General features: G+C 44.2%; 1 protein-coding gene across 1 annotated transcript; it reads left to right on the forward strand.

Moving 5' to 3' along the window:
* The first annotated feature begins 2624 nt into the window (after positions 1 to 2624).
* DOLPP1 (dolichyldiphosphatase 1) lies at positions 2625 to 19934 on the forward strand. Its single transcript, XM_075519594.1, has 8 exons — positions 2625 to 2782; positions 10459 to 10559; positions 12223 to 12307; positions 12576 to 12675; positions 13519 to 13617; positions 15511 to 15639; positions 16426 to 16515; positions 16999 to 19934. The coding sequence occupies exons 1-8, from the start codon at positions 2707 to 2709 to the stop codon at positions 17033 to 17035; spliced, it is 717 nt and encodes a 238-aa protein (XP_075375709.1). The 5' UTR covers positions 2625 to 2706; the 3' UTR covers positions 17036 to 19934.
* The last annotated feature ends 143 nt before the right edge of the window (positions 19935 to 20077 follow it).

The raw sequence follows: 20077 nt of genomic DNA on the forward strand, positions 1-20077 counted from the left end.
TGGCTAGAAAGTCAAGTCTTTTGGTTTCTGATTTAGGTGACAGTTGTGGTGACATCTCTGGTGCTAGAGTGATGGTATAAAACAAGGCTTGCTCTTCCTAGAGTCAAAATGCTAAACTTACAGCAAGAAAACTTAAGGGATTTGTTTGCTTGGGGAGTCTTCCTGGTTCTACTGAAGACAAGTCCGTAGATTAAGGAGGCTGTAAAGTAAACAAGACAACTCACTGTACTTTAAGCAGTGGTTGAAAACTGTGGGGTTTCACTTTTCAGATTTTTCTGTTTCTGTGGCGGTTTGATTGTGTTTGGGTGTGGTGTGGGTAGGCTAGCAGACTGTGATAAAGCGATAACAGAAATCCCAGTAAGGAGCAGAATCTCTTAAACATTGTCCAAGTTCTTGTAGCATACTTATCAGCCTCCCAAACTATGTGAAAGAAACCCAGGGTTGATATCGGAGATGCCCATCTGCTGAGCAATGCAGGAAACTCATCTTCGCGTTCTTCTGAAGCAATTACAGTATGTTTAAATACTTTCATTTTCAAGTCATACAGAAACCAGATTGAATCCGATAGGCTGTTTGCTTCCACAGTGATTAAGATTTCATCCATATGCTTAAAAATAAAAAAATAAGCCTCGGTTAGCATTAATGCAAGCCTGTCATGAACTATGATATATGCAAATAAAATGTTCATGAATAGGAAGATTTTTGGCTCATGCCACACCCTGAAGGTTAGTTTGAAAGAGTTAAAAGGAGTTTATCTTAGTTTCCATGGTGTCAGACTGTATACTCATTACATCTCCAGAGCAGCTTTGTGCTTTCTTATGCTGAAGGAACAGAGCAAAGGCTGCTCTGTGTATTGACACTTTCTTCTTCTGTTCAGGAAGGAGTGGGTGAATACAGCAATGAAGCCCACAATTTTCAGTACTTGTCATGGTACATAGATCAAATGTAATCCACTCTGCCAGCATAACTCTATATTCAATAGCTTGGAAAGGAGGAGATTTATTTAACTTGAATAATGAAAGCAGTAAATCACTCATGCTACCTTGTAGCAGCCTTCTGATGAAGAAGGTATTTGCTCTTTCTTTCCAAATAATAAGACTTTAATGCTATTTTTCTTCTTGCAATACCAGGAAAAGTATCAGCTTTGAAGAGGCTGTTGAAATTAATTGGACATAGTCATAATTGCTGTTGAAAACAGGTGTATTACAACTGCAAGAAAAGGAGTTTTCTCCCTGTTCTGAAATCTTACTTTAAGGTGAACGTATTAAGGAATAGAAATCCTAGTCCATGTGCTTTCCTGACATATCAAAATTAAAGCAACCCCTTGCCTATGTTTATCACTTCTTACGCTGCTCTTGCATATTTATTTTTCTGTGAGTTTTATTTTTTAAAATCGAATTAACTTCGGTGGTTTGGTCTGAAGGTGTATTTGCCTTCTACAAGCTTTTCTGTGTATGCTGCTCACGTATCTCACTTTTGCAGTGCTGCACTGTTTGTGTCCTGCTTTTTCCTCAGGCTCCCCAGGTAAGTATTATTCTCTGGGCTCATATGGGAACGTTCATTTCAGTTTGGTCTTCAAAGTGGGTGATTTCAGTAGTCAAAAGTATTTGGGGAGGAAAAAAAAGGTGTTGCCTGGCCTTTGCAGCACCTTTTAAAGGATGTGGGGAGTATCAGCAGCAGCATCCTGCTTTCTCTTGAGATTCTGCAGGGACTTTATTTTTTATTTTTACGTGCGTGTGTTCACACAGGAGCTGCTGGTCCTTTACAGAGCTATAAAGGAGACGTGGCTATAAAAATCCATCCTCTTCCTAGTGCTATTTAGCAAAAAAAGTATTTTCAACAGAGCTTAGTCCTTGTCCCTTAAATCACTCCTGTGCAGGGACAAGTAGAAATGTTATGCTTAGGCTAGTGAAATAATCCTGTTACATAGTAGCATCTCTAGTAATACCCTTTATAAAATGAAAGATTGCCTTTTAAAAACACATCTTTTCACCCCTGAAAAAGGTGACATGAGAGAAGCATGGTTTGGTTGTTATCCATGGACAGTGGGGCCAGAGGAGCAAGCAGCTCCTCAGCACGCCAGCCCCAGCCTGTCCCTCTCCAGGCCCCGGACCCATCCCACGGCGGCAGGGCGTACCAGCACCGCAGCAGGAGGCCGTGAGGCGCTGGGGCGGCCGCAGGGAGGGTGTGAGGGGGAGTCCTCCCGCGGGCACTGCTCTCCATCAGCCCGGCCCGGCTCCACAGCGGGGCACCCGAGGGCTGTCCCGGCCGGGGCACCCCAGGCCCGCGCGGGCAGCAGAAGCCATTTTACCCGCCAAGTCGCCAGCAAGCCCCTTCCTCAGCCCCCCGTGCCAGCCACCCCAGCGCCGCAGCTGATTGGCTAAGAGCTGGCGGCAATGGGAGCTGGTGATTGGCTAATCTGCATCTCTCCTTTCGCCAATGACGAAGGACAATGACGCCCGCCTTTCTTTCGATTGGCTTTTCCGCTACCTGCGTCCTCCTTCTATTGGGCACCGATGCTATTAGGCTATTGGCTCTGCCGCTCCCCGGGTTGGATTTTTAATTGGGTGGCTGTGGGTTGGCCGGTGCCTCACCTGCCGCGCAGCGTCATTGGGCCGCCGCTCTCCGCGCCCCCGCCCATTGGTCGCACCGCCCCTTAAGTGCATTCCGATTGGCCGTGGTGGCCCGGCCCGGTATCCGGGTAAGATGGCCGCAGTCGGAGAGTGCTCGCTCCCCGCTCCGTGGCGGCCGGTCTCCCTCACTCACGTCGAGTATCCCGCAGGTAAAGCTCCGCTTCGCCCCCGCCCGGCCTCCCGGTGGCCGCCGCTCCGCTCTCCTGGGCGGGCCCCGCCCGCCGCTCTACGGCACCCCTGAGGGCCGGGCTGGCACCTGCGAAATAGTGAGCCATTGAGCGGCCGCCCGGAGGCGGCGAGGCGCGCGTGCGCGCTGGGGGCGGTGGGACTCGCTGCCGGATAGTGAGCCGCGGGGGACTCGGCCCTGCGCATGCGCTCTGGAGAGGCGCCGTGCTCCAGGGGCTGCTGAGCCCCAGGCGGTGAAGGGGGCCGGGGGGGGAGGGGGGTGTGGGGCGCGGCCCTGTCCCGCCGCCATGGGGCCCCGGGGCCGGGCCTGCCCTTCCTTGTCGCCCTCCCCTCTTCACACCGCTGCCTCGCCCCCCTCTGCAGCCCCCAGGCATGCATGGCCATGTGTGGCTGCTCCTGGGCCTCGAGGTGTGGGCCCCACCTAGGGCGTGCCTGCTCCCCACAGCCCCGGTGCCACCCCACAGCGGCATGGCGGGGCCGGGTGTCCCCTCCCTGCCCTGCTGTTGGGTGTCTGGGGTGATGCTGAAGGTCTGACTTGGTGTATCACAGGGCCAGCTGGCCCTGGTGTTCCCTCGTGGTATCCCAGGGAGCCGTGCCGTGGCAGGGTGGCCCTGCCCCTCCGGTGGGCTTGGCTGCCAGGCGGTTTTTGTGGCTGTGCTGGGAGCGGGCCCCGGTGTTGCGCTTCAATCAGGCGGCACTGTGGGAAGTGCCTGGAGGATGACAGGCACAGGGCTGCCTGTAGGTCAGCTTTTGGCATGGTGGGTTTGGGTACAGCCAGTGTTGAGTGCCTGTGTGCAGGATGGGCTGTTCCAGCTGGGGCAGTGGTGTGACCTGTGAAGGTCCTGTGCTGTGTGTCGCTGGCACTGCGTGCCAGCAACCTGGCCCACGTTGTGGTAGTATGAATCCCCGATCTACCAGTGTGCAAGAGCGAATGGGTCTGTATTCAGACAGCAGCTGTCTAAGCAGTGTCTCATTAGTACTGTGGTCTCTAGGAGCTCCTCTACCAGCGCTTTGCGCTGTGCTGGTTTTGGACGAGATAGGAAAAACTATTCTTTTTTGGCTGCTTGTTGTAATCAAAGATAATAGAAAAAGCAGGGTGTGAAGTGTCAGAGTGTTAGTATAGACAGTCTGGTCAAAATCCAAATTTGGCATTAACACTGTTCTCAGTATTGCTAGTTCTCCTAGTAAGTCCCCAACTTGCCATAAAGTGTTGCTGTATGTCCTGTTTCAGTAGGTGGATTTTAGTTCCTCATGAAAGCTCCTCTCAGTAGTGCAATACCTGGCAGCTTTAGCTTCTAAAGTGCTTGGGGATCTTCTGGGTTGAAAGTACCCATTTACTCAGAAGACTAGAAATGTGACAACACTGGAAAGATGTGGTGCTGGAAATACATTATTTCTTGCCCCCTGCCTCCCCCCCCCACCCCCCCCCCGTATAGCTGTGTTGTGGTTTTCTGTGATACTTTATGTGAAAGATTAGCATTTCCTTTTCTGTCTTGTATTTTCCTTCACCCTGTATATTCTTCTGCCATCCTGCTTCTCAAATATATTAATGTGACAGTTTGGGGGAGACGGGGGAATAATCTTTCCAGTAGTACTGATATATTAATCTCTGTGTCTTATCTCTTTATCTAAACCTGGCAGTATACCCAGAGCGTCCTGTGCACTATTTGTTGGATTGGTTTGGGAGATGAAGGTGGTCGAAATTGCTGCACAAGGGTTATCTGTCAGATCTTAAAGAATGTGACATAACACGATTATTTTCTCTCTGCATTGAGTGCTTTTATACAGGGAAATGGAGAAGATGATTGCATCGAGGGGCTAAATCACCACCAAGATTAGGGTTGTGTTTTGAGGGGATGAACACTGTGTTTGTCTTGGATAAAATGTAATTATGGAAGCCCATAAAGTGGAGACGAAGGACTAAAACATTAAAACAGCTGGAGGTACAAAAGTTTCTTAATTTATTTTGGTCTAGAAAAATGAGTTGCAGTAAGATGGTAGGTATGATACTTTTACCTGGATTTGGGGAAAGTGCTCCAACTTTATTTTGGAAGCTGTTTATGTTCTGTCTGTGTACAGCTTAAGTCCAGGTCCATAAAGCTGCTAGATAATGTAAATTTATAAAATAGTGATGTTGGCAGTATGCTCAGCACAATGGAGTTAATGTAGCTTTGTGCTGATAGAGAGGGGTCAGAGTGAGAAGTAGATCCTGCTTTTACCAACATAAAGTATTAAGCTGTCTTGGCATGTCATACACTGTTTTGTTGTGTGGCAAACATCTTTTGCTCTTGGCTGATCCCAGAGGCTGCTGGCCTGGAGTGCAGCGTGCTGAGCCACTGTGGCAACTGGCTCTGAAAATCTCATGTCTTTTAAAGACTTCCAGCGCAGAACTGCTGTCGTCCCAGCTTTCATCTGCCAAGAGTGATGGTCCCTCTCACTGTGACCAGGTGAAAAGCAGTCACTGCTGATTTCTGTCTGGCAGATGAAGCCCATTATTGGGCTTCTGCTTGTAATTGTGAAGGGAGAGGTGTCTCCAGAAGGGTGCTCATCTTCCCTGTCTTTATCTAATGTTTCCTGATCAATAGCAATATAGTGTAAAACACCAAACACCCATCCTTACTGCTTTTGTGGCTGCTCAGTTCTCCAGGGCTTTCTGTGATGTCAACTTTGAGCAAGATCAAATGAGAAACAGCGGATGAATGCGGTAGTAGTCAACTGCAAACTGGTCTGAGTAATGGTATCTTGGAGACCTAACTGAAATATTACCCATAGTAAATGTCAAGATCAAACACAGGGAGAAGAAACCAACAATGGCAGTGTTACTTTACTGTGTTAAAGCATGCTGCTGAAGAGGACAGTCTTTAAAAATAACATCCTGATATCACTTTCAGAAGTGTTTGGTCCTGAAGCTTTTCATATCAGCTACTGTACTTTGGTGAGAGCAAGGAATGATCTGACATAGTGTCAGGTTGCTGGCAGGTAGGCAGGAATAATGCTTCTTCTGTATGTCTTTCCAGTAATCAGCTGGTGATTGCATCAGGATTGTTAAGTCCTTTGATAGATATATAAAAGCTATACTCTGAATATGTCTAATTGCTCTTTGAACCCATTTCTGCTTTGGATCTCACAGTATCTTTGGCACTGAGCTTTGTAACTTAATGTGGTTGTTGTTTCTTTTCTGCTTTTAAGTCCACTGCTCAGTAATTTCATCAAACACTCTCTATCTCAGTGCAGTGAGAGGTAACATGTTTGCTGTACGTGTCTCCATATCATTAATGACTTTATAGAACTGTTGTATCCTCTGTTTTCCTTTTTCAGCTGGTAATCGGAGTTATTTGATATTTTCTGAGTGGCTACTGTTTCATTCTTGTTATCTTTGTCCCCTTTCTATTTGCCTTTTCCATGTTTACTATCCCTTTTTAGATGGTGACACCAGAATCGCATAATAAATTTTTGTAGTGCTGTAACAGCAGCTTGTTTTGCTCTTAAAAATGTTGTTCTTGCCTTTTTGACTGCTGCAGAGCATTGGATACTACTCTGAAGGTATTGGCTCTCACTTAAGCCTAAGGGTTTCTTGTTTGATAACAACTAAACTAGATCCTGTCATGTGGTGTGTATAATTAGGGTTGTTTTTTCCCGTATGTGTTGCTTTGCATGGGATGACTTTGTTGCAGACTTAAAACTCATCTTCAGGGACTTCCTGTCTGTAGAGTGAGTTTCACTGGAGAAACATTGAGTTCCTGGTTTGTTTGGGTTTTTTATTATTATTTGGAGAAAAGGAAAAAAAAACTTCCTCTCTTCAGTGCAGCTGGGATTCTTAAATCTCTGGGACTTTTTGGACCTCCTCTTCCCATGTTGGACAAATTCTTTAAGGAGAGAAACCTGGTGTGCCAAACCCTTTCTCTGCAGAATGACAGAGAATCTTCCTGTTTTCTCAGTTGTGAAGGGTGTTTACTACAGTCAGGCAGAGTTGGAGAGGCAAGCGTGCAGAATCAACCCATCGGTGAAAAGGTGCATTGGAGCAAAGGTGCTCGTGCTGTGCATGTACTTTGGCTCAGCAGTTCTTGTTGCTATTCAGTATCAGCACATGTTGCTCCTATAGGAATGCTTGTTCTGATAATCCTTGCTGTGATTTCTGTGTAGGGTGGTAGCTCGCCAGTCAAGGCTCATTTTGTAGCTAAGTAATATCTGTTGAAAGCAGCAGATACCACTCAGTTGTTTGGCTGCTTTAATGCAGGGTTTTATGTTTAATCTTCCTGCAGAAGTTTAATGTCTGATGCATGCCTTTTATGCTGTAATTTAAAGCCTCCTGAAGATATTTTTACTGTCCCACAGCTTGTGATATCAGGATATGCGCAAGTTGAGGAAATGACGATCCATCATGAATATTTACTGGTGTAAATGCAGGACACACATACACTGCATGTTGTCCGTGCGACTTGCACACATGCATTTAGTCAAGAACCTACGACCAGCAGCAGTGCCATGAATAGATGCTTCAATAGGAAGCAGTGGTGGCAGTGGTAAAGCTAGATCTTGTGGTAGGATGTGGTTAGAGTGCTGTTGATTCACATTTTTACATTATATACAGGTTAAGCTAATGTGGTGAAGCTTGGATATTTCCACTGAAAGAATGCTGGGTAAAATGTTGAATTGGAGCAGAAGTAGATGCTGAATGAAGGCTGAAAAAAGTAACGTGCTTCTGAGCTATGTAGAGTGTTTCACCTGTTTATCTCTTGGGTGCCTAAAAATGAGGTAGGTGGGTTCTTTATTTTTGCATCTTGAGCCCCAAATGATGTCCAGGGAAGGCTGGACTTTAAAAAAGCAGAATTTAAAACAAAACAAAACCCAAGCTATGTATTAAATAGATTTTCCTTTTGCATTTTTCCAGAGGTTTTGTCTCTGTTCTTACTGGTTGGAGGAACTGCTTTAAAACTCCCAAGTTTAGTAAAATGAAGAAAAATTAATGTTTCTAAAAAGGGGGGGGGGCACCTGCTTGCTAGATCTGACTGGACTTGAAACCATTGGCTCTCCTGCAAGTCCCCTTTCCCTGGGAATAAGTCTCTGAGTGCACGGGAGCGTGAGAGTAGATAGAAGTGACACAAGTAATCTCGCTCTGAGGCCCCGGGAGTGCTCTGCGGTGATCAGCACTGGTCTTTCTCTCGGAGCTCGCTTTGCCTTCTTCACTGGGGATTTCCAATCATTTCGGAGCTGGTTTTAGTTAGTGCAGCTCTGCCTTAAACCGCTAATCTAGCGAGTACATTTATGATGGCATTAGTGAGTTCCTGGTGTAGCTCCCAGGGTCTAGCAAAAGTGCTGCCTTCAGTTAGTGCACAGCTATTTATTTGCCTCCTCCCCTAGAGAAAGCGGCTTCAGAATGTGATTCTGTTTGATTGCTGTTAGCCACAGTAATATGAAATATTACTAATGCTATCTCTGTTCTATTTTAAATGGACAGTTGAAATGCTTGGGGAGCCATTGTGTTAAGATTGTCTGAGTAAAGGACTTGGTACTCTGCCTGCAGGCAGCATCTGGGAGCGATGGTTTCTGGTTCTCTGCCTCAGGTTCAAGTGTGGGTTGTGTGCTGTTGAAGTCTGGGTGGCTTGATTTATTGGGTATATTATCATATAACATAGTGGAGGATTTTGAGCTTGGTACTGCTGATGCTATTTAAATTAAAAGACTACTTCCTTAAGTATTCTTCTACCACCTGCACAAGAAATAGAACCCCCCTGAGAAAATAAATAATCTGGTTTGGTTTTCTACTTGACAAAATTATGGCTTTTAGTCTTGAAGTGCTAAGCCTTTATGTACCATGGGTTAACGAAGTGAATGACCTGAAACACGGTGATTCCTTGCTGAGGAGCTATCTTCATTTGGTAACACTGGAATTGAGACTATTGGAAAGTATTACTAAGGCTTTCAGGGTAGTTTTGATTGTCTGGTGGTTTGTCTCATGAATTCCCTCATCGTTCAAGATGGATTAATTTTGTAGAGAGTTTGTGATTTATGTAAAACCATAGGGAGCTTGATTTGCTATTGCCAGGTAACCGATACTGTCACTTATATTCACTTTGCATTACCATAATATATTGCTGTTCTGCATTTGGAACCCACCTGATGCAAGGCGAACCTGCCATATGGTGCAAGAAAAGCTTCAAATTTGGTGTCTTCTAATGCTTTTTCAGGTTAAAAACAAAATGGAACCTCACTTCAGTGCAAACCCATTATTCTTGGGGGTCTTGTCCTCCAGCTCTTCCTAATTTCACTGGTGTTGCAAACTAAAACTCCTGAAAGTAATCCTTGCTTGATGAGGTTGCTGGTTCCAAATCTAACCCAGAGTCTGGAATTCAAGAGGGATCTGTGCACTGTACCTGATGAACCACAGCTATGTGGCAATAACATCAGCAGCATGAACTTTGTAGCAGTGCAATAACTTTTTTTTTATCAGTTCCAGTATTCGGAGGCTGAGGTTAAAGTCCATTTTGCTAAGTGCTGTTTTAAAATCTGAGTGTGTGGGCTGGGGAGACTCAGTATCTTGCAGTGGAATTGATCTAGGAATGAGTCCAATGCTCAGCCTTGCAGAGGCATCCTGTTTCCTTTTGAGAGGAGGGAGGAAGGATAAATTTATGTGCGGGCTGATCCTTTTGTGCTCAGTGATGGGATGGAGAAGATCTAGTCTCTGAGAACCAATATAGGAAGTCCCCTGTCTCTTGACTTGCTCACTGGGTTCATACTGCATTTTTGTAGTGACTACTCTCTTTAAAAGATTCTCTGGTAGATAGTTCTTGCTCTCCTGATGTGAATTGCTGATCTTGGAGCAAAATTACTCTGGTAATTTTTTGTTTCTGTGGAATTTATGCTGACATCTTCTCTCCAAATACTTTTGTATGTGTCCTTTTTCAGGGAACAGAGGCAAGAGAAGCTTAGATCAAAATACACAGCTGCTCTTTACTGTTTGCTTACTTCTGTGTCTGTGATAGTTCAGGATAAAGGTTTTGAGGTACTTTATGACCTCTTGTGAGGTCCCATTGCTGCTCCCCAATTCTTCCTGAGGGATAACTAGACTGTTAGCTATTTGGGGTGGAGGCTCAAAGTCACTTCTGTGGGATACAAGTGGGCTACTGGTTAAAAAGCAGTCTCCTTTTTTTTCCTTTATCTCCTGCTATGTTTAGCTATTTATTTCCTCCCCATTTTGCTAATGCTAGTGTTCATGCAGACACATGGTGAGACAGATTAGGGAGCTGATCCAGCTGAAAACTAATGCATTTTAGTAAGGGAGTGGGAAAGGATTTGTTTGGGGAGTGTTTGCTGGTAATTGCTGGCACAGGGAGGCAATATGAATGAGGGGGAGGGAAAGACGCTGCCTCTTTTGCAGCAGCCTGTGCTTATGTTGGATTAAAGTGACTCTGGGCCCACACCCATGGTCATTGTAAATGGGCTGGCAGTAATATCTGCTGAATGATGCCAAGCTCTTCTCATCCCTGCTTTTGAACCTACACGTAAGCACTGCTGTCTTCCTTGCTTTGGCTCCTCTCAGGCTGGAGCAGCAGTAGTCAGTCTGCAAAATGGAGACTTGCTGCAGTGCTGAGTACAAGTGAAGTTCAAACTGATTTGTTTCTCTTGTTTGTTTCCCTAGGTGACTTCTCTGGTCAGCTTTTAGCTTATTTGAGTCTTGGCCCAATATTCATTATTGTTGGCTTTGTAACACTCATCATATTCAAGAGAGAGCTTCACACGGTGAGTCCTTCTCTCCCTCCCCAGCTTCTCCTTATGACAAAAGTATTTTCCTTTGTCACCTGGTGCTCCTGTATTCACACTTCTTTTTCTCTCTTTAAAGAGCAAGCTTAGGTAAGGGCATCTTCCTGTCAAAGAACAGCAGGAGACACTTACCACCTGTACCAGGTTAAAAGACTGCTTAGCCTTTGCTGACTTTTCTGTTACTCTGTGGTATGTTTGGGGAATTATCTGTCCAAAAACATTGAGAGAGATGTCTGAGGAACTAAAGAATCCTGTTGCAGAGTAGGAACACTCCCAAGATCCAGTAGGATCACAGCACTGGTAGGTTCCTGCAAGATGGGCAGCTTATGCAGGAGATGGATGGTGTCTGTAACTCAGTAGGATGTGCTTTCTTTGAACTACTGAGGCAGAAAATGGAATACAAAATAAAACCTACAGATTCCCAAGGGAGTGGATCTGTCTATAAGGGCTGCTTCCCAGCTGTGCATCTAATACCAGGGACAGAAGAGACTTGCTTCTGTCCAAATGACCAACAAGGGACTTCTTTGTAATATGTAATGCTTTCTGTCTGCTCTGACAGGTAGCTGGGAATCAGTGTCATGGATAAATTCCCTTTAGGAGGTATAAACCTCTTGTAACATTTGCCCTCAGTAAACAGATAAAATAGGGGCCAGTGAAAGGATTTTGGCAGCAGATTTCTAATACAGGGCCATGGTGTCATGGGAACCAGTGGCTCAAGGGACCTGGGAGTGGGACTTCTAGGTTATTAAGCCGATGCTAGCTAGGAGAGGCAGCTGTTAAGTTTTGGCAACCCAAAGGTTTCTTGTAGACCCAAAAGAGAGAACAAGCTAGACTAACTATTGCACAAATTCATAGGTTTTTGAATACAGGGGCTTATTAGGTGTTGGTAATGAGACAGGTGTTGAGGTTATTCCCAGTTCTTTATGTGCAAAGTCACCATTGAGCTGGAGAGAGACGCTAGCTGACTTGCAGCAGCCTGACCCGTAGCTCAGGACATAGAGTGAAAAATTGCTTCGTCATCTGGAATGGGACTGAGTGTTAAGGAGGCAAAGTATCATCACCAGCTGGGAATTTGATCACAGCAGCAGGACTAATTTAGGGGAGGTGTATGGACTATGGAATTAAAGAGTAAAAATAAATGCTACCAGTCTGGCTCAGTTCAGAATGTGACTTCATTTTAGACTGAAGACAGCAATTTCAAGATGAAACTAGAGGGAAAAGCAAGAAAGGCTAAAAAGTCACCTCTTCTAAGCTATTTACCCAAGTAACAGTGTGTGCACTCCCCCTGTTGGTCGTCGGGGAAAGACAATCCCTTAAAACCTGCCCTGTTATAAAAAAATGTCACTTACCACACTTTCTGGTGGAAGGATGCTAACAGAATTGCTATACAGTGCCATTTTTGTCTCTTTCTGTGTATCATCTGCTGAAAAGCTGCATATACACTGTGTGTTGCCAAGTACACAAAGTGGGCTGAAAAAGAAATGCTTTTCTTCCTTAGGTAGAGGACTTTGAAGCCATTGGTTTTAAGTCTAGTAGTCAGAAAAGAAAATTAGAAACATAGGATTTGGGGTTTTCTCAACAGAGAGCCTGGTAAGTAGATGGATCTTTTAGATAGGATGACACAGTTGTCTTGCCTTCACAGATCTCTTTCTTGGGAGGGCTGGCTTTCAACGAGGGAGTGAACTGGTTAATAAAAAATGTAATCCGGGAGCCTCGTCCCTGTGAAGGTATGGTATGGCCCATTGGTGTCATGGTGTCGGTTGAGTTTTGAGTGGAATGCAAACTGTGGGGTGTTAGAGGGTATTTTCCCCTTTGCCTCATGTTGGCTTTGGATGTTTGGGTGTAAGAAGGCTGGCAGAGCCGTCTGAGCAGAGACGTGTCCTGTGAACCCATGTGCACATACTCCAGCAGAGTGGTCTGGCTTCACATCTGGAGCGTTCCAGCTGCTATGTACAGAGTAGACCTTGACCATACTCTTTCTTCTTCTCTTCCCAGAAGCCCATTCAACAGTGACCACAAAATATGGGATGCCGTCCAGCCACTCCCAATTCATGTGGTTTTTCTCTGTCTATTCCTTTCTGTTCCTTTATTTAAGGTAAAAATTCAATGTAGGTTTTGGCTGTTAATATGTTGAAACACCTCAAATAGATGGCTCCCTTACCATGTGCCACTTAAGTGGCATAATGGAATTAAATCTGAGGAACTGCACAATTTTCTCTGGCTAGGGTGGATGAAGCATGTCTATCTCAACCTGAATGTAGGACTGTAGTTACCATTACTGAAAATTGAAGGGTACGGGTGGGCCTCCTATGCCTATTTGGGTACAGGTCTCCCGATTTGCTTTTTCTAAGCCATGGTGATTCACCAGTGTGAGGGAAGAGGGGGGGAATAGGGAGGAGGAAAGAAGAGCTGCTTTCTCATGTGTCTACTCAGTTTTGTCAGTGGGGTTGTCTGCAATCTTTTAGGTAATACCTGTTGCCCACTTGCATGACCTTTTAGTTCATCTCCCTTACCAAGTACTGGTTTTACGTGCTGTGCTTTTCTGAAATTCTCGCTGGGGCATGGCTCTGTCTTGTGGCTCCACGTATGGAGGAAGACAAAACTCACAGTTCCTCCTACCTTTGTGGACGATGGAGGGACTCTGATGTCTTGGCTCCCTGTTGCATATGCTCAGCATGTGCCTTTCACATCAGTTGCAGTAATTGTGAGCATTCTGCCTTCCATCACAGCAAATTCCTGTTAACAGTTGGAGAGAGAGAAGTATGGCTTTTTGGCTTCTCTAACTGCTGCCAGTGGGACAGATTGCTGCTGGGATGGTATCGAGCTACCCATGACCCCCCTGGATTAGAGCTTTCCTAGGGTTTCAGAGATAGCGAGAACAGAGATAAGGACTGCTCGGCTCCCTGCCACTGTGCTAATGGCTCTCCATCTCTTTCAGAATGCACCAAACAAACAATGCGAGGTTTCTGGATTTACTATGGCGACATGTGCTGTCCATCTGCCTCGTCACAGTGGCTTTGCTAGTCTCATATAGTAGGTATGGAGCAATTGTTTGTCTTATGCTCTCATACAGTCCTGTGGCCTTTAACAGCCAGCAGACCTGTCATTCCTTATCCTGTGTTTCTGATCTAATTCTCGATGACTGCATTGTACAAGTCAGAGCTTTGCAGAGGTCGCTGTGTTGCAATGAGACCCTTCAAATAAGCAAACAAAGGTGTTACATGGGTGGTGCTTCACAGAAGCATTTATAAAACCTAAGATCAGCTGAGCCTGTACCAAATCCCTGCCAGCTCCATTGCCATGCTCTAGCCTCACTGCCTTGCCCTCTTTCTAGCACTAATCATGAAAGCATTACACCATGCCTTGGCACACCGGCATCTGCAGCATGTGGATTGCTACAGTTGATCAATCTGATTGTTTTGCTTGAGCATTAGTTAATAAAAACATTTATAGCTGTTTGACTTGCAAGATTTAGTTGTATTAAGGTGAATAAAGAAAATGAAACTTTGGTAATGATTTTTTTCCCCTTTAGATTTAAAAATATATATACACATATAAAATGAGCTCCAGTGATTGGAAACCAGACAAATTCAGGCTAGAAATAAGGCCATGTTTTCCACAGGAAAGTAATTGCCTGTTGGCACAGTTGACTGTACATTAGAGCTGATTCCTTATTACTGGTTATTTTTAAAATTCTGACAGGACAATTTCATAAGAGATGTATGGTCTAATTCAAATAAAAATTAATTTGAGGAAATCCAGTGGCCTGTGCTAGGCAGAGGGTTAGATAAGATGATCTTAATGGCTTTGATATATAGGTGAAAAGAATTTTGAATGTGACTCATGTAGCTTGTGTGCATGGATAACTTAACAGAGCATTAATACAGCTTTCTGAATGGCTGCAATCACAGTAAGTATGCCGTGGTTGTGCAGCCTTTGTGCTGTCACATTTGAGAGCAACAAAATCATAAAAATGTTGTCTATGTTCTTGAAAGCCTTTAAGCCCCAGCTTTGGTGGCTTGGAGGGGACTTGTCCTGTTACTGGCTTTGGTAAAGTCTCTCATGGGAACCAACAGTAATAGTTCCTCAGCTAATCCAAAGATACATGAAGAAGAATGTGCAGGGTTACTGAGCTAAGCTCAAACTAGAAGTGCTCTAAGCTGAAACTGCTGTAGCAGGGAAGATGGCTTTTCCCAGTTTTTCTCCCACTGTTGTGGTTTAGCCCCAGTTGACAATTAAGTACCACACAGCTGCTTGCTTACCCTCCCTGCCCGGTGCAATGGGGGAGAGAATCTGAAGAGCACAAGTAAGAAAACTCATGGGTTGAGATAAGAACAGTTTAATAATTGGAACAAAATAATAATAATAAATCGTTATGAGAAGGGAAAAAACAAGAGAGTGAGAGAAGAACAAAATGCAGGAAAAAACCAAGTGATACAACCGCTCACCACCTGCTGACCAAAGCCCAGCTCGTCCCCGAGCAGCGATTGCTTCCCCCCAGTTTCTATACTGAGCATGACCCCATATGGTATGGAATAGCCCTTGGGCCAGTTTAGATCAACTATCCTGGCTGTGCCCCCTCCCAGCTTCTTGTGCACCTGGCAGAGCACGGGAAGCTGGAAAGTCCTTGACCAGTGTAAACATTACTTAGCAACAACTAAAACATCAGTGTGTTATCAACATTATTCTCATCCTAAATCCAAAACACAGCACTATACCAGCTACTAGGAAGAAAATTAACTCTATCCCAGCCAAAACCAGCACACCCACTTTTTTGCCAGCTTTTTAATGAAAAAAAAGTGAGATGTCTGCTTTTAACATCTGGAGGATAACTTGCTCAAAGTCTGAGGGTCCAGTGAAACATCAGTCCTTGAGTCATACCTCTTCATGGTTTTAAAGCCTGTCTAGTGACTCTGCTCTTCCACTGCAGGGTTTATTTGCTTTACCACACCTGGAGCCAAGTCTTATATGGAGGTGTGGCAGGAAGCATTATGGCCATAGCCTGGTTTGCCTTCACACAAGAGATATTAACTCCTCTTTTCCCAAGGATAGCTGCATGGTAAGTCTCTTCATTCTGTGGAGGTTTTACTCCTGCAAGTCTGCATTTTGTGGATTGCTGTTTTGCTCATTAAATGAGTCCTTTGCAATGAGCTGGTAACACAGGTGTAGTAGAATTACCTGGCCAAAGAAAATTTTCCTAATCAATTGGTGTAAAAATTGTACGTTGCGCCTGAACCAAAACAAATGTAAAGATACTTCAGTGTCTAAAACTTTAGTTGTAGCTGTGCAAGCCCTGACTGTAAATGGGCTGCCCAAACTTCTATGAACCACCTAAGTTACAGATGTTAGAAATGAGAATTCCTGGCTTCTGTTCCAGTTTTGCATACTGACTGTTGTGTAACCTACTTGTTCCTCCATGTTTTCTTGTGCATGCATACACAAATAATTGTATATCCTTGCCTGATATGGGTGGGGGAGAGAGGAAGTTTAAGCAGCTGTGGCATTTGTAAAGCCCTACTAAAGCTGTGAGGGGTGGCAGAGTGCTTGACAAGCTTTTCAAGCAGAACAGACCTTTGTTAATGCAGGTGTGATGACCTAGTGAAATTGCAAAGCCATTTAAAAGTAATATAGTCTGGAAACATTGTCTAAGGAAAGGAAAAAAAAACCAAACAAGAAGGCTTTGTTTATTAAACTTAACAAGGAGCTCCTTTCCCAGACTGAAGGGTAATAGAATAGTAATCTTAAGTCTGGAGCAGGTTTTGTGCTATGTTTTTATTTTGATCAAAGTTGTGGTGGAGAAAAAGTCTAATTATTTTCCCCTTTCTATTACCTTGTCCATTTCCAGGCCAATTTCAGAGTTCTTTTTAATCCGAGATACCAGCCTCATTCCTAACATCCTGTGGTTTGAATACACAGTCACGAGAGCAGAGGCAAGGTAAGTGATCTTGGGGGCTGGAGGAGCTGTAGCTGGTTTGACTTGTCAGATGTAGTTATTAATTTATTTTCTAATATGTAGATAGTTGCTGTGGGTAGAATAGCGCAGAGTAAAGAAATACCAAGTTGTGGGTTAACTACTGCATCTGGAAGGTGAGTCTGTTGGGGATTGTTTGGGATTAAAGAATGTTTCATTTAAATAGTATTTCAGCTCCCTAGCCCACGTTCTTTCAAAGCAATTGTTTATAATCTTGCACCCGCATGTGAGGTTGTGCGCACTTAAGACATGATGGATGTTCTAGGACTGTAAAGAGTAGGAAGGACTGATTTCCTTTTTGAGTATGGTGGGGCCAGCTTTATTTTTGTGTGGAGCTAAGCAGAGCCTTACTTTAATCCTCCTGTCTTTTGCTCCCTGGTTTGCTGCAATACCCTGCAATAGGGTTGAGGCCACCTCTCTCACCCTGCCTCTGTGTTGCCGTTGCAGAAACAGACAGCGGAAGCTGGGTACGAAGCTCCAGTGATTCAGGAAGTGTGGGGACCAGAGCGCACGTTTTAATGGAGACAGACAAGAGCAGAGACCTGGGAGCAGCAAGGAGCCTTTTAACAGACGGACCAAAGGAACAGGCAGGGACCATACCCAAAACCTGAAAGCCTTTGCTCTGTTTTAGCAGCTAGCTGGATGCTCCCTGATGCATGTGGGACCGTGCAGGAGTAGAAACTCATTTTCAACACAGATGCACATTGCCAGTTGGAATGTACCATCATGTCTACGTCAGGGGAGGGGGGAGAAAATGCCTGGTGTCATGTTCGGGGGAGGGAAAACCAAAAATGAATCCTTTCTGTGACTTTTCTTTTTTTTTCCAGCATGAAATATACACACTATTTATTTATTTTTTTAAATGGAACTATTGTTTTTGGGGTGGGTGAGGCATTGTTTGTGTGTTTTGTTTTTGCTTTCTGTTTGGGTTTTTCTTTTTGGAAGAAGATGACGAAACTAATCTCAAGTAGATCATGCTAATTAGGACTTTTAATTTTTAAAAACTTCTTAGGAGGGAGGGGAACTAGGATGGGTTGACTTAGGCAGAAGGGAGAGGAAGGCTTCCTTTCCTTTCTGCAACCACTTTGGGAGATCAGAATCAACTCCAACTGCACTTTGTACAGATGGAAAGAAAGACTAAAGATCTGATTTTTAACACTAGTGATGGTTCTGCAGGGAAGCCTGCATGGATACCATTAAGGGGAGTGTGTGTGTAAAACAAAGGAAAACCTGAAATATACTGACTATTTTTTTTTCCACTGCTGCTCCTGTTGTGTAATTAGCAAGAGTGTCCTTTTCAGAATACCTTCTAGGTGGCAAGATTATCATACATATCTCACATTTATTCCATCTCTTCGTTTATACTTTTATTACCTCAGGGTTGCTGTGATCTGTACAGCTTCTGTTGTTGTACTGAGTGTGCTACCGATGGCACTAGAAGGCCTGTTGGTTGTAAGCAGTGCTGTGCTCCAGGAAGAGTCAGCCCAAAGCCTTACAAAATTCAGTTGCTAGTCTCTGTCTTAAGCACTGGATTTTTAATTTTTTTCTGTTAAAGCTTAAGTGAGGGATTTTTAAGAATCAACAAAGTGACAACCATAAATGAGTAACAAGGCAAATGACTAATAACTAGGTCAGCTGCTGTCTGAATTATTTCTCAGAGTCCTGTTAGAATCCAACCGTGAACTCGAGTAGTGAGCTTATCCTAGCAGAGACTCCTACCAATTACTACAGCGGCTTGGTCGGGTTCTGCAGTAGTAACCTTGAATGCTGAACTCCTACAAGCAAGTTTTGCTTTCCATCCTTCTTCCATTCTGATTCTTCATTTGGCCAGTCAGCTCTCTGGATGCTGTGTCTCTGTGGGAGTGTGCCTGCCATCTGTGTGTGCTGGTGATGCCTACAACTTCTGTGGTCCATGAGTTAACCTGGCAAGGGCTATACTCAGTGCTTCAGGGCTGTGCATGGACACTTTCTGTATTTCTAGTATATAATGCAGCAGTTCAAGTGTAACTACAGGGGAGTATTTATTCAAAGCACAATTGACTTGAACTTTCACAGATAAAGGACAGCTTCTGAACTGGCTCAAAGGTCATCGGTGTGCCTTCGATGCAGTCATGTGAGCAGAGGTAAAATGACTGTCACATCTCAGTCTTGCTGCCTGTTTTACTATCTCCACTTTAACCAGACTCCTGCATTATAAAGCTGCTTGAAGTGTTTCTGAGATGTGTTTCTGTTCATCTTGATTGTTTTTAATTTTTTTAAGTTTTCATCTGTGCCTGTTGCCATAGGAGTTTGTGTGTTTGTATGGAGTGGGAGCTGCTGTAGAAACTGTTGGACAACCAGAGTGTAAACTGTAGAAAGCAGTGATCCTGATCTAGGAGATCAGGAATGAAGGCTGTTGAAATTTCTGTTTAAGTAGCTATGGGTAGTAAACTAACTGTTTTCAGTTGTTACAGCAAATATATTTTTTTAAAGAATTGTTTAGTTTTTGCATAACATGAACGATCCTGTTGACATCTGAAGGACCTGAGCACTGGATCTGCTTTGAAGATGCATCAGAATAAAGAGGCATCTTGCAGCTTTCACAAGGACATTTGAACTGACTTTAGAACAGCTCTGTTAAAATGAGACAGGACATCAGATAGGCCACAAGACATGGTGGTACCGTATGTTTTAGTTTGAAAGCTGGTACTAATCATGTATGTCTTGCAAACCCATTTATTTTCTCTTTATATCTCTTGTAAGTTAACTTACAAAGCCAGAAGGGAGATCACAACTCTCTTCCCCAAGGACAAGGCTGAAAGAGTGGATTGTTTCAAGAGCGACTAGCACTTCCCTAGCCTCTCAAGCTGTTATGACAGACTGCTGGAAAAACTATATGTGGAAGCACCTATTGAGAACTAGAGCATAGGGAAGAGGTTTCATCTCCTCATGGAGAGCAGTGTAGTGTAAAAAGCTGTTCCACTTCATGTTGCCTTCAAACCCAAGCTTCCTACAGTAATTCTTAGGAGTAAGGGAGAAGAAGAGCTCTTGTAAGACACTATAATAAACTCTCCTCTGTTCTCTGTGAGTTGTTTGTAATCTGCATCTTCTGCCTACTTTTGCTGTACCTTTCCAGAAATCTTTGCAATACTTGATATAGTAGAAATTCCTTAGTGATCCCACGGATTTTCTTAACTAAATGGTGCTGTGCAGGAAAAAGATTTGAGCTCTGCCTTATTATCCTACACTTGTATGAAGTCTCCTGCCACTAGTTTTCTGAAATGGAATATTTACTTTGGAATATGTGGCTTTGCAAGCAGATGCTTTCTATTCCTCCCCTGTACTCAAGGGGGCTGGATGGAGATACTAAGACAATAAAAGGAAGGTGACAGAATGCTGTGGTTCACTGTTCTTGCTGTCCCCACGCAAACATCCTCCCATAAGGGCAGTTACATAACTTCTGCAGGGTCTAAGGAGACTTAAGCCTTTTTGTAGCACTTAGCTGTTTATTGTGTTTCATTTTATTCAAAGAACATCTCAAAACTTT

Source organism: Mycteria americana, chromosome 17, assembly GCF_035582795.1.
Source record: "Mycteria americana isolate JAX WOST 10 ecotype Jacksonville Zoo and Gardens chromosome 17, USCA_MyAme_1.0, whole genome shotgun sequence".
NCBI classification, from domain to species: Eukaryota; Metazoa; Chordata; class Aves; order Ciconiiformes; family Ciconiidae; genus Mycteria; species Mycteria americana.

Bases quoted from the DNA above. Each gene is read 5' to 3' on its own strand.
- DOLPP1 (XM_075519594.1), top strand. From the start codon at position 2,707: ATGGCCGCAGTCGGAGAGTGCTCGCTCCCCGCTCCGTGGCGGCCGGTC. The intron at 2,783-10,458 runs GTAAAGCTCCGC...TTGTTTCCCTAG, and splicing joins TCACGTCGAGTATCCCGCAG to GTGACTTCTCTGGTCAGCTT. The intron at 12,308-12,575 runs GTATGGTATGGC...TTCTCTTCCCAG, and splicing joins GGAGCCTCGTCCCTGTGAAG to AAGCCCATTCAACAGTGACC.